We start from the raw sequence: 11,912 nt of genomic DNA on the forward strand, positions 1-11,912 counted from the left end.
CTTGGCAGCCAGCTCCAGCCCAAGCTAAGACACCCTCCTCTCCTCGCACAAAGACCTCCTCTCCTACCCGCCCTGCCAGCAGAAAGAGAGTAGGCTCGGGACCCCGCCCCCCATCCCCGCCCCCGCCCCAGGCTCGCCTTCCTCGTGGCCCCTCCCTCTTCCGCTCCTCTCAGCCGGGTTCCAGGAGCTGAGGTCAAATTGTCGGAGCAGGCTGATTTGCATAGCCCAATGGCTGCGCGCATGCAAATGAGGCGGGTGGTGGTTGGCTGGGGGTTGGCAGGATAACTCCGGCCAGGGGGGCCTTTGTCCTTCAGTGGCTGTGAGGCAGCTGCCGCGTCGCTATAGTGGACCGTGGCGAGGCGGGGGGCCGAGAGCCGGCGGGCGAGCGAGCGAGGGGGCAGGAGGGGCGGACGGCGCGGCGGCGGCGGGCGCTGGAGGAGCCTGAGAAGGAGTGCAGAAAGCAGGCACCCGCGCGCCCACGGTGGCAGGAGCAGCCCGCAAGCCGCTCTCTCTCTGTAGGGCACCTGCAGTTGCAATATGACTTTGGAGGAATTCTCGGCTGGAGAGCAGAAGACCGAAAGGCAAGTCAGCCGGAGCTTCTCCCTGAACTCTGCTTGCCCACTCCGCGCACCCCAGTGCTGCCGGGCTGTGCAAGGTTTGCGGGGAGCGAGCGGTTAAAAGTTTGCAGAGGGTACTTCCTATCCTGCCTTTCTTCCTCGGGACACTAGAGGCGTGCGTGGACAGAAAGAGCGTGCTCCCCACGCCGGTCGAGCCCCTCGAGCCTTTGCAAAGGGCAGAAGTGACCGTCCCTGCCGGTGCGGCTCCTGCGGCCGGCAGCCTGTGGCTTCGCCCAGCGCCGGGGACTGGCAGTGCCCTCGGGAGAGGGTGGCGGGTGGCACTCTCGGGGCTTCTCACTGGACGCCCGGCCTCTGGGCGTGCGAGGGGTCACGGCGGGGGGCGGGGGTGACAGGCCGGGAACCCTGGGTTTGCAAAGGCCCAGGTGCGCCGTGGCGCGTGCACTCGGGAGGGAGGGTCGCGGCGCAGGGCGAGGGGGCCGCGACGGCCCCGAGGGGCGGCGGGCTGACGGGATCCCCTTGCTCTGCCTGCGTGTAGGATGGATAAGGTGGGGGATGCCCTCGAGGAAGTGCTCAGCAAAGCCCTGAGTCAGCGCACCATCACCGTCGGGGTGTACGAGGCGGCCAAGCTGCTCAACGTGTAAGTGGAACCCTCGCGTGTCCCTCGTGGTTCCTCTTCCCGCCCCAGCCCGGAGAGGTCGCCTTCCAGGGGCGCCCCCTCGGCCAGCACTGCCACTTCCTTACGCTTTCCATCTGCCCTGAGGTTGCTTGTCCCAAGGGGGTCAAGCGGGCCGGGGCGCGACCCCCGGGACGTGGGCGCGGGGTGCGAGCGCCCGCGCGGCGGGTCTTGCCTTTGGGCTCATCAGCCCCGTCCCTGCCCGCACGCAGCGACCCCGATAACGTGGTGCTGTGCCTGCTGGCGGCGGACGAGGACGACGATAGGGACGTGGCTCTGCAGATCCACTTCACCCTGATCCAGGCGTTCTGCTGCGAGAACGACATAGACATCCTGCGCGTCAGCAACCCTGGCCGGCTGGCCGAGCTCCTGCTCCTGGAGAGTGACGCGGGCCCCGCGTTGAGCGAGGGCGCGGAGCAGCCCCCGGACTTGCACTGCGTGCTGGTGACGGTAAGGGAGAAGGGGACTAAGGGCAGGACGCGGTTAGAGTCCTGGCAGGAAGTCCGCAACGGCTGAAAGTCGCCTGACTCCAGATCTAGAATGGGTGAGGGTCAAGAGCTGGGCGCCTTTGCCCCATCAAAGAGTGTGGCTGGACTTTCAGCCGAGATGTGCTAGTTTCATCCTTGGGATTTTCTCTGGTACGGAACGTGTCTAAGCACGTTGGAGGCTGCCAGAAGCGGAAGAGATCCTTGTGAGTCAGCATTGTCAGCCCAGCTACTCCCTACCTACATCTGCACTACCTCCCGTGACTAATTCCTTTAGCAGGGCAGATTAGATAAAGCCAAATAAATTCCTGGCTCACCCTCATTAAGGAGTCAGCTTCATTCTTTGCCAGTCAGAGCTAAAAATAGAAATGGTGTGGGAGACAGACCTTATTAATTCCCTAGAAATGTATTGAGAGGATAGAGTGGAAATTTTTTCTTTGCAATCTTGCATATTTTAAAATGGAGCTCCCCCCACCCCCATAAAAACCTTTGGTAGGTAGATAACTTGTGTTTACAGAGGTAAATGTGATCGTTTTGTCTTTTACATTTTACTACTTTTTGGCTGATGTCTTTAAGTGGCAGCCTAATTATTTTGCTACTCCTGAAAAAATACTACTGTCTCTTTTGGGAGGATAACAGGTGGCAGTTCTAGTTAGCTGCTATGCAGCTCTCACCTCCTGGTAGCCCAGCATGGAAATATTTCTCACAGTTGTTTCACTCAGGTCTCTGCCAAGGTACAAGTTTGGTAGGGCAAGCCTGTGAATAATACTTTCATGCAAAACTGAATAAATATTATGAAAACATACGTATATATGTATATGGCTCAGTGGGTTTCATGTACTCAGACTATACTCAGACTTTGAAGAGTACAGCTTAGTAGAGAATTACCCTGAATGATTTTGCAGGATACCCAATTACCTAGAAGAAATTTTATTTCTTATGGTTGTAACAGGTCTCTGTGTCACACAGCCAAAGTATAGAATGTTTGAGTGTCTTCCCCTCAAAAGTGGTGCAATAAGTAGCAAAGGCTGACTTTTTTAATAGTAAATTTATTTTTTCTAAATTTGTTCCCAGAATCCACATTCATCACAGTGGAAGGATCCTGCCTTAAGTCAACTTATTTGTTTTTGCCGGGAAAGTCGCTACATGGATCAGTGGGTTCCAGTGATTAATCTCCCTGAACGGTGATGGCATCTGAATGAAAATAACTGAACCAAATTGCACTGAAGTTTTGAAATACCTTTGTAGTTACTCAAGCAGTTACTCCCTACACTGATGCAAGGATTACAGAAACTGATGTCAAGGGGCTGAGTGAGTTCAACTACATGTTCTGGGAGCCCGGAGATAGATGACTTTGCAGATGGAAAGAGGTGAAAATGAAGAAGGAAGCTGTGTGGAAACAGAAATACAAGTCAAAAGGAACAAAAATTACAAAGAACCACGCAGGAAGGAAAACAAAACTATGTATTAATTTAGGATGGTTGAGTTACATTTAAATAAACGAAATATGCTTTGTTAAAGTTTAAATGTGCGGCAGTAGTTTGGGTAATTTTGGTTTATATGCCCTCAAGTAAAAAAGAAAAAAGCAGAAAGGGTTAATCATATTTTAAAACCATATTTTATTGTATTTTGATGAGATGTTAAATTCTCAAAGTTTTATTATAAATTGTACTAAGTTATTTTATGACATGAAAGGTTATTTATGCTATAAATTTTTTGAAACACAATACTTAACAATAAACTGGTATGGAATAATTGCATCATTTCTTTATGTGTGTTTTGTTTCTTTTAACTTGGACTTTCTTTTAAAGAAGTTTCTTTTTAATATGGAAAAATTAAAACCCTTGTGAAATCATATACATATAGTATATGTGTCTGTATATATAATTCTTTTCCACTCTTAAACATTTGGGCCAGACATGGGGGCATAATATTGCTTTTCATTCATTCTTTAGTGGACATTTTAGTGATGCCCGGCTCTACCCTACATCCAAAGTCAGAAAAACGATGACTTAAGGGAGTTGGGGTTAGAGTTAGGGAACAGGAGTGTTAGAAATTGCACTTGCAAAACCTGAATAAATATTTATAGTTCAATGATACTAGTGTTGTAATAAGATTATATGCGACATATTAAGGAAGCAGAGGGGAGAGAGTGACCAAAGGTACCTGTAAGACCAGTGAAGTTTTTCCTGGAGAGAGATTATTTTATTTGGATCTTAAAACAGGAAGCGGATATTGCTAGCAGCAGCACACTAGTTTCTGAAAAGGTGTGGAGGCCCGAGAGACCAAAACCTGTTCAGGGAACAAAGTGATTCTGTGTGTGCCTCTGGTGTAGAAAGATAAGGGAGAGATAAGGCTGAAAGGTAAGTGGCGATTAGGCCCAGACTGTAAAGGGCATTCTGTGTCACCCTTAGCTTTTGGGCTTCCTTCTGTAAACTTTGTCCAGTCTGCAGAGGCCTTCACGCAGGGAGTGACGTGATCAGTGTTCTAGGAAGATAACACTGGGGACTGAAAGACGGGTTGTTGGGATAATCGGCTGTAGGTAACAAGGCCAATTAGAAAGTGACTGCAACAGTCCGAGGCTGTGCATTTTGCAGAAGCATATTCAGGGAACAAACAGGAAAGTGGCCTGCTAAATATTCTGGTACCCTTAATTCTCTTTCTAGAGCTGTGTGCCTTCCAGCTGAACATGTCTGCTATGGTTCTGAGGGGTTTGGTTAAATTAGATGGGAGAGGTGGAAGAAAAGAGCAAAAGAAATGAAAGGCTTCAGCAGAACAGTCATCTTTTACTTGGAACAGTCACTTGATAATTAACTGCAATAACCTCTGTAGATGCAGCCAAAGAAAGCAAAAATGCCTACTGAGGCGAGGCCTAATATAGCTTTGGTCTACATGATTTTTCTTTGCCTCCTTCTCAAACCATAAGCCCCCATGGCTCCCCTGCCATCTGTCTCCCACCCTTGTCATGACTACATACAATCAGGAAAAAGTAGAAGTCAGAGGAGAGAAAACCAGCTAACAGTAACTAAAAGCTCCACATTTCTGTATATTTTAGGAATAACATAGGCCCATGAGCCCTTCACCTTGCAATTAAGTTTCTGTTTTTCACATCTACTAGAAATGTGGGTTTTTAGGCCTTGTTTAGACTTGTTGTATCTTATTTAAGCTAGTGCCTGATCCAAAACATAACTGGTATTTAATATTTGTTTCTTACATTATCAAAAGATTGAGAGCAGTGAGTTTTAAACAGAATTTCTTTTCGTTCCCACTAAAGTAAAAATATTTTCAATTCTTTCCCACAACTACTTGATTAAAAACGCTTCTGCAAAGATGAGTGAATTAAAGTAGGAAGGCAGAGTGGGGAGAAGCAGCATTCCTTGGCGGAAAGAGCATGGGGTACAGCCAGGGTCAGTCCCAGTGCATCCCGTTTTCCTCATCAGCAAAATGGAGATAAAATTAACCATCTTGCAGAGCTGTTTCACTCCTACAGGACTGTAACTTCCCTGAAGGTAAGAAACAATGTCTGGTTCATAATTGTAGCCCAGTACTTAGCACACTTCTCAGCAAGCAGTAGGTGTTGAATTAATATTTGTTGACTAGGGACTTCCCTGGCGGTCCCGTGGTTAAGACTCCACCCTTCCAATGTAGGGGGTGTGGGTTCAATCCCTGCTCAGGGAACTAAGATCCCACATAGCGTGGCAAAAAAAAAAATTTGTTGACTAAATGATTTAGAAATAATAGATGCAAACTACCTGGCATCTGATAGGTGCCAATACAGTGTGTCTATTACTAAAACTTAGGTGATAGCAATAGAAAAACTTTTAAGGCATCAGAGAAATCTGTTGCTTATAACATGGTATATATATTTTAAGAAAAGTGTTTTGAATCTGTATTCTCATTTCATAGTACTTAGAGATATGAAGTGGTAGTATGCATCCTTCAGGTTGTTTGGTTTCAGAAAAATCTCAACAATTAATTCAGTGTTGTTTTGGTTTTTAAGTTTTAACTGTTGTTATTTGCTCCTGATTGAACATAACCCAAAAGTAACAAGGCATTGAAAAATCCAATCTGAAACAATTGAGTTAATTGTAAACAAGTGTGCAATTACCAGGGCAGATTCTGCCTCTAAATGATGCTAATATTTTTCAGTTGTGCTTTAAATGCCTACTTATTGCAAGTAGGTGAAAATGTTACAACAGGGACAAAAATCCCCTCGTCTACCTACAGTGTGTTGTTTGTGGAAAATACCTATTTTTTTTCCACTGGCAGCTTCACCTCAGTGTCGTAAATAGCATTGACTTCTCCTGCCTACAGTTCACCAAGGCCCTCAGTAAGTTAAACTTATATAATGAAAGGACTCATGAAGGTAACTAATCTTCCATAATACATGTTTTATTTCCCAAATAAAGAAAAAAGGGTCATGACTAGGAAAGAGCTGTTTGTATATTGTTAATTAATTGGAGGTATTTTCAAAGCTTGTTTTGAGATGCCTTACTGTAACCCTTCTAAAATCAGTTTCCCAATTTTCAACTATATGGGTTAAATTTTATTCTTTGGGGGCTTCCCTGGTGGCGCAGTGGTTGAGAGTCCGCCTGCCGATGCAGGGGACACGGGTTCGTGCCCCGGTCCGGGAAGATCCCACATGCCGCGGAGCGGCTGGGCCCGTGAACCATGGCCGCTGAGCCTGTGTGTCTGGAGCCTGTGCTCCGCAACGGGAGAGGCCACAACAGTGAGAGGCCCGCGTACCACAAAAAAAAAAAAAAAAAAATTTTATTCTTTGATATGTGGTAGAAGGCTGTAAGCAGTGAGGTGCGTTTCCTTTAAATGAACAAAACTCTCAATGGCATGATTTAACACCAAGCCAGAGTCCCTCAAGTTGAGTTGAATCTTTTTTTGTTCCTTTTTAACAATACTTAGATAAACATAAGAAACTGTGTAAAACGTTATATTCATGAAGATCACCAAGAAGTACTTAGTGAGAGCTTATTATGGGCAAGGGGCTATGCTGGTTATATTGAAATCTAAGAAAAATCAGACACTTCCTCTGGCCTCAAGGAGTTCCCAGACTAGTGTAGTAACTAGGGCATGCACATCAATAGATGTAATCCAAAGCAAAAGTGCTCAGTAACATAAGGCCCAGAGAAATGCTATGAGAATTCAAAGGGTAGAGATTTCTGGAGGGCACATGGGGATGACAAGTAGAAAAAGTCGGAGCACAGGCTCCGGACCCTCAGGCTCAGCGGCCATGGCTCACGGGCCCAGCCGCTCCGCAGCATGTGGGATCCTCCTGGACAGGGGCACGAGCCCGCGTCCCCTACATCGGCAGGCGGACTCTCAACCACTGCGCCACCAGGGAAGCCCAAAAGTCTGTAAGTTCTTTGATCAGAAGCTAGCATCTTATTTTGCAACCGCACAAATTACTTAATTGATTGAATATTGAATGTAATTCTGTTAAGTGCTGTGGGGAATACACAGATGTAGCCTATAAGAGCACTTGTCCTTAAGAAGTTTATCATCAAATAAGGAAATTGTGAAGGTTAGCACATTCACTTCTTTAATGCTATTTATTGAAAGCCCATCATGTACCTGACACTGTGTTAGGTCCCAGGGCTACAAAAGTGAAAAAATAAGGTCTCTGCCTTCAAGGATGTGTGCAATTTGGTGTAGAAGACTGACACCTGTGATGCAGGGTGATCAGGATGATGTGCTACGTTCAAGGCCTAAGTGTTCCTGGGGGTCGGGAAGGTTTGCCAGATCCAGAGCAACCAAAGGATGAAGAGATCTGCCAGGGGACTGTGAAGGGCACGTCTTCCTGGACAGGAACTGCAGCTCTCGAGTGTATGTTTGAGGCATGTTTGGGGCGAGTTTCTGAGGCAACCGCACCACTCACATAGGGCTTACTACACGCTGAGCACAGCTCTAAGAACCTTATGGTAACTCATTAGCCTCACAACAACTCTATGGAAGTAAGTATCAGTACTATTATTGCCTCTATTTTGAAGGTGAAGAGACTGATACACAGAGAGAGAAATCTGCCCAGAGTTGTTTGTTAGTAAGTGGCAAGTCCATGATGCACGCTGAAGCAGTCTGGTCCTGGAATCCATATTCTCCAATGACAGGTGATAATGTGGGAAGAGGTGGTAGGGAGGACCATGAAGGGCCCTTCAAGCCAGCCTTTTTTTCATTAGGTGATAGAAAGCCATTTAAAAACTTAAAACTGAGAAAATAGGCAGGGTGCTATTACCACCATGACAGAGGCTAGGAAAAGATGAAACTGTGGCTCACAGAGTCCTAACGTGAGGTTGGAAACTGGTAGCCAAGAGAAATTTGGCTCACATCATGTTTAAAAACAATTTTTGGGGGGAATCACTTGCCAACGTTTAAACATGGAGAAATTTCTTTGAAAAACCTTTATTTCTGTTGTCGCTTGGAAATTTGCTGTATGTGGCAACAGTGGGCCCACATTCTGCATGGAAGCAATTGGCTGCAGCTGAGGGAGGCTCCTCCCTTTTAGACAAAGATTTCCAGTTTGCCACAGACCTCACCCCTCCCTATTGTTAACTTAAGCCCGCTGGACTCACTTAGGCTTTCCTTCCTAATCCTTTTAGGCATGTGAGGTCCACACTTCACCCCCCAATGACAAATATCTCTCAGTCTGGGGCTCAGACTCTTCCTGTGTAAAATGAGGGATTTGCCCTCCAGAATTTCTCACATTGTTCCGATAATAATGAAGACCTAGCATTTTTATAGTGTTAAAAATACAGCTTTAAGACCCCTTCCCAGGAGCTTCAGATTAAGTGGGGCTGGGAAAATTCTCAGAATTTATTTTTTTAACAAGTAAATTCAGGTAATTCTTATTATCAGGGAAGTTTGAGAAACACTGCCTGCTTTCTTGGAGTTCTTCCAGCTGAAATTGAGCAGAATCACGCTTAAGGAAGTTTAGTGCGGGGGCAGGGGCAGGGGCAGGGGCAGGGGCAGGGAGCAGCTTTCACCACATCAGTTTCCAGTCTCCCTGATGTTAGCCCACCAGGAGCTGAGGGATACATGTTTCTCTGCAAAGGTTGAAGAGATTCTCAGGGAAGAGGTATAACCAGAACAGTTTGCTACGTGTGGACAGAGTTAGAATTCACTAGTTTACTAAGGTGATTACTGTACAAATTACAAGAACTACAAAAGGTGGGAGGTCCACAAACAGGTTGGCTCTTAGCACTGCCTTGAACTGACCGATCAACAGACCTGTTATGTGCCCGACACAGCACTGGGCACTTGGACAAGAAGCTGACAGCATGATAAAAACAACCTGTTGTACAGAGTGTTGCTCGGCATCAGGCACAAGGTAAGGAGCTCGGAGAGTGAGTGGAGTTCCTATTTTTGTTATATCCATTAGCACTTTCTGGCTTATAATGTGCTTTCTTATTTATTTATTTATTTTCTTTTTTTGCGGTACGCGGGCCTCTCACTGCTGTGGCCTCTCCCGTTGCGGAGCACAGGCTCCGGATGCGCAGGCTCAGCGGCCATGACTCACGGGCCCAGCCGCTCCGCGGCATGTGGGATCCTCCCGGACCGGGGCACGAACCCTTGTCCCCTGCATCGGCAGGCGGACTCTCAACCACTGCGCCACCAGGGAAGCCCTGCTTTCACATTTATTAATCCATTTGATTCCTTGCCAAAGCACCTGAGGGTCAGAGAAGTCAAGAGACCCCTCCAAAGCCACATGGAGAGGAAGGTGAAAATCAAAATTCTACTGTGAACTCCATCTCTCAAAGACACCAACCAGACAGCACAGGTTAACCCGGGAGGCTGAAACTAATTGCATCTAATCTTTTACTTACCCGGTAAATGGGAACAGAGCCCCCGGAAAACTAAAGGAGACAAAAAAACAGGAGGAGAGAATTCTAAGAATTGTTCTCTTTCATCCTGTAACCTCATCACAGAAGAAGTGATTTTTGTGTCCTTGGGTACTTTATGCTAACGTTTTTTCTACAAATAAGTGTCTGAGAACTTATTATGCAGAAAAGCTGCAAAGTTCCCTAGTATCCCCACTCAATACCTGATTACATCACCATACTGTAATCACACTGCAACCATCAAAATAAGCACTCTGCAAAAAGGCTCATCAGAAGAGCCTTCTGATTTTTTTGCTTCTTTGTGTAACTGTTAAGGACAGAGCTGGCAAAAGGTCAAGAATAAGAGTTCAGCAGTTAAGACAATAGGCTTTTCTAGCCAGAAAGAGCTGAGCTTGGGTCCTGGATCCCAGCTAGGGCTTGGGAAAGTAGTGTAACTTCTCTCAGCCTCAGTTATTTCTTCCAGAAAATGGGAAAATAAACAAGGCTTATATAATTGATTTTTTTGTAGGGATTAAAGGAAACAATGCAGAGAAAGCAAAGCACTTGGCTCAGTTCCTGGAAGTACTGGATATACGTAACCTAATGATAATTGCATCTCCCATGATAATTACATCTCCCACGAGTGGGTAATATTCTATGCATGTATGTTATGTATGTATTTTGTATCATTATTCTATGTTTGTAAATTAGAGGGTGACTTAAGTGAAAAACCCTCCAGCCAACTACATAGCTGAACTGAACTGAATATGGAAAGACGTTATCCAATTAAATTGTTAATTTCCACGAATCCAGTTTCTCCTCTCCATTACCATTAACTTGATTTGGTCCTTTATCACCCATTTGGATTATCAGAGTAGTTTCTGTTCAAAATCAAACATTGAGCTCATACTGTGTGCCAAGTTCTGTGCTGGAACTTACTATAGAAAGATGGTTATGGTGCAGTTTCTACCTGCAGTCTAGTGTAGGGAGCTGACAGACACAGAGAATTTAAGGTGGTGTGGTGTCTTGGCATTTGGGGCATGGTGTGTGTGTGGGCATGGTGTGTGTGTGTGTGTGTGTGTGTGTGTGTGTGTGTGTGTGTGTTTAGGGTGGTGGTGGTGAGGAAGCCTTCCAGGAAAGGGTGATGCTTGACCTGAGTCCTGAAGCACAGTTAGAAGAGAGGGGAGAAAAATGCAGTGCATGAGGGATTCTTTCAGTCTGTGGTGTTTGCTACAGGATTAACTGTTAAGGAAGGGAGTGGAGAAAGGTAGGCTGAAAAGGTAGACAGAGACCAGCTCATAGAAGGCCTTGTATGTCCTTCTAAGGAGCATGGCTTTGCCCTGCAGGCAATGAGGGGACGCCGAGGATTTTATATATAAAAGTAAAATGGGCTAACAGTCGTCTATGGTTTATTCTTCTCAGAGGCATTTAATTGCCCAGATCAGTGCAATGGGATTTGAGGGGAGTGTAATGTAAAGGGACAGCTGTTCATTGTTCTTGTCCGTCCTGCTCCCCTCCTTCCTTCCATGAACCTTCTTTCTTGTTAGCACCCCTCACCCCAGCCTCAAAAATAGATTTGGAATATAGGCCTGGCTCATCTTCCTGGCCATGGTGATTGGTGTGGGGATAGATAATGTGACTCAGCTGGGCCAATCAAATCTTCCTGAGAATTTTCTGCCAGAGTAGAAAAGTCTGTAGTCTCTTTGCAGTGCCACCAAGCTAATGGATGAGTCTAGGCTTGCTGGCAGTCGCTTGCCTGCTGCGGAGAGTAAGTCTATTAAAGAGTAAAGGGCAGAGGTGACACTTGAAAGCAGAGCTAAATGCAGCTGTACCTGAAGGGAGGCCCATGGATTTTTTATTATGCGTAATTTAATTTTCAACTAAAAATCAGGTTTTAGTTTTATTTGCAACTAGAAGTAGGACTGAGGGATTTCCTGGATGCGAGACTTTCAGGGCCAAAACTGAGACAGTCCCAAGTAAACAGAAACAGTTAGCTATCCTAATACCAGGGGCAACCACAGAGGCTGGAGTCTAGATGTGACGTTTTCCAGTAGTTCAGTCAAGGGGTGATACATGCCTGAACTTGCAGTTGATGAGGAAAATCAGGGGTGGATTTTAGAAATATTTGGGAAATGAAATAGGCAAGACTGGGTGATCAGATGTAAGGAATGAAGGGGAATTCTTGAATGCCTCTCAGGATTCCAGCTGGGGCAATTTAACGATGATACTGATGTCAATTAAAGTTTTGCAAGGGGAGATGGCTTTAGTCTTGGACACATTTTGTTTCAAGTCCTTGTGTGACTATCTGTTAAAAATGTCCAGTAGAATAGGTAAGTTGGATGCTTGGATA

At 46.0% G+C, this 11,912-nt stretch overlaps 1 protein-coding gene across 3 annotated transcripts; it reads left to right on the plus strand.

Annotated features, from left to right (window-relative positions):
- Positions 1-256: 256 nt before the first annotated feature.
- On the plus strand, positions 257-3,590 carry GADD45A (growth arrest and DNA damage inducible alpha). Of its 3 annotated transcripts, XM_065880931.1 has the most exons (4): positions 257-581; positions 1,114-1,215; positions 1,464-1,701; positions 2,811-3,590. In XM_065880931.1, exons 1-4 carry the CDS (start codon positions 538-540, stop codon positions 2,922-2,924), a joined length of 498 nt encoding a protein of 165 aa, XP_065737003.1. In that variant the 5' UTR covers positions 257-537; the 3' UTR covers positions 2,925-3,590. The 3 variants fall into 3 exon arrangements, with proteins under 3 accessions (XP_065737003.1, XP_065737013.1, XP_065737023.1); XM_065880941.1 differs by lacking the exon at positions 1,114-1,215 and having other exon boundaries at positions 538-581; positions 2,811-2,924; XM_065880951.1 differs by lacking the exon at positions 1,464-1,701 and having other exon boundaries at positions 538-581; positions 2,811-2,847.
- The last annotated feature ends 8,322 nt before the right edge of the window (positions 3,591-11,912 follow it).

This window comes from Phocoena phocoena, chromosome 1 (genome assembly GCF_963924675.1).
Source record: "Phocoena phocoena chromosome 1, mPhoPho1.1, whole genome shotgun sequence".
Classification (NCBI taxonomy): Eukaryota; Metazoa; Chordata; class Mammalia; order Artiodactyla; family Phocoenidae; genus Phocoena; species Phocoena phocoena.

Excerpts from the sequence above, each read along its gene's own strand:
- GADD45A (XM_065880931.1), top strand. The coding sequence starts at position 538 with ATGACTTTGGAGGAATTCTCGGCTGGAGAGCAGAAGACCGAAAG. Across the intron at positions 582-1,113 it reads GGAGAGCAGAAGACCGAAAG|GATGGATAAGGTGGGGGATG; the intron begins GCAAGTCAGCCG and ends GCCTGCGTGTAG. Across the intron at positions 1,216-1,463 it reads GCGGCCAAGCTGCTCAACGT|CGACCCCGATAACGTGGTGC; the intron begins GTAAGTGGAACC and ends GCCCGCACGCAG.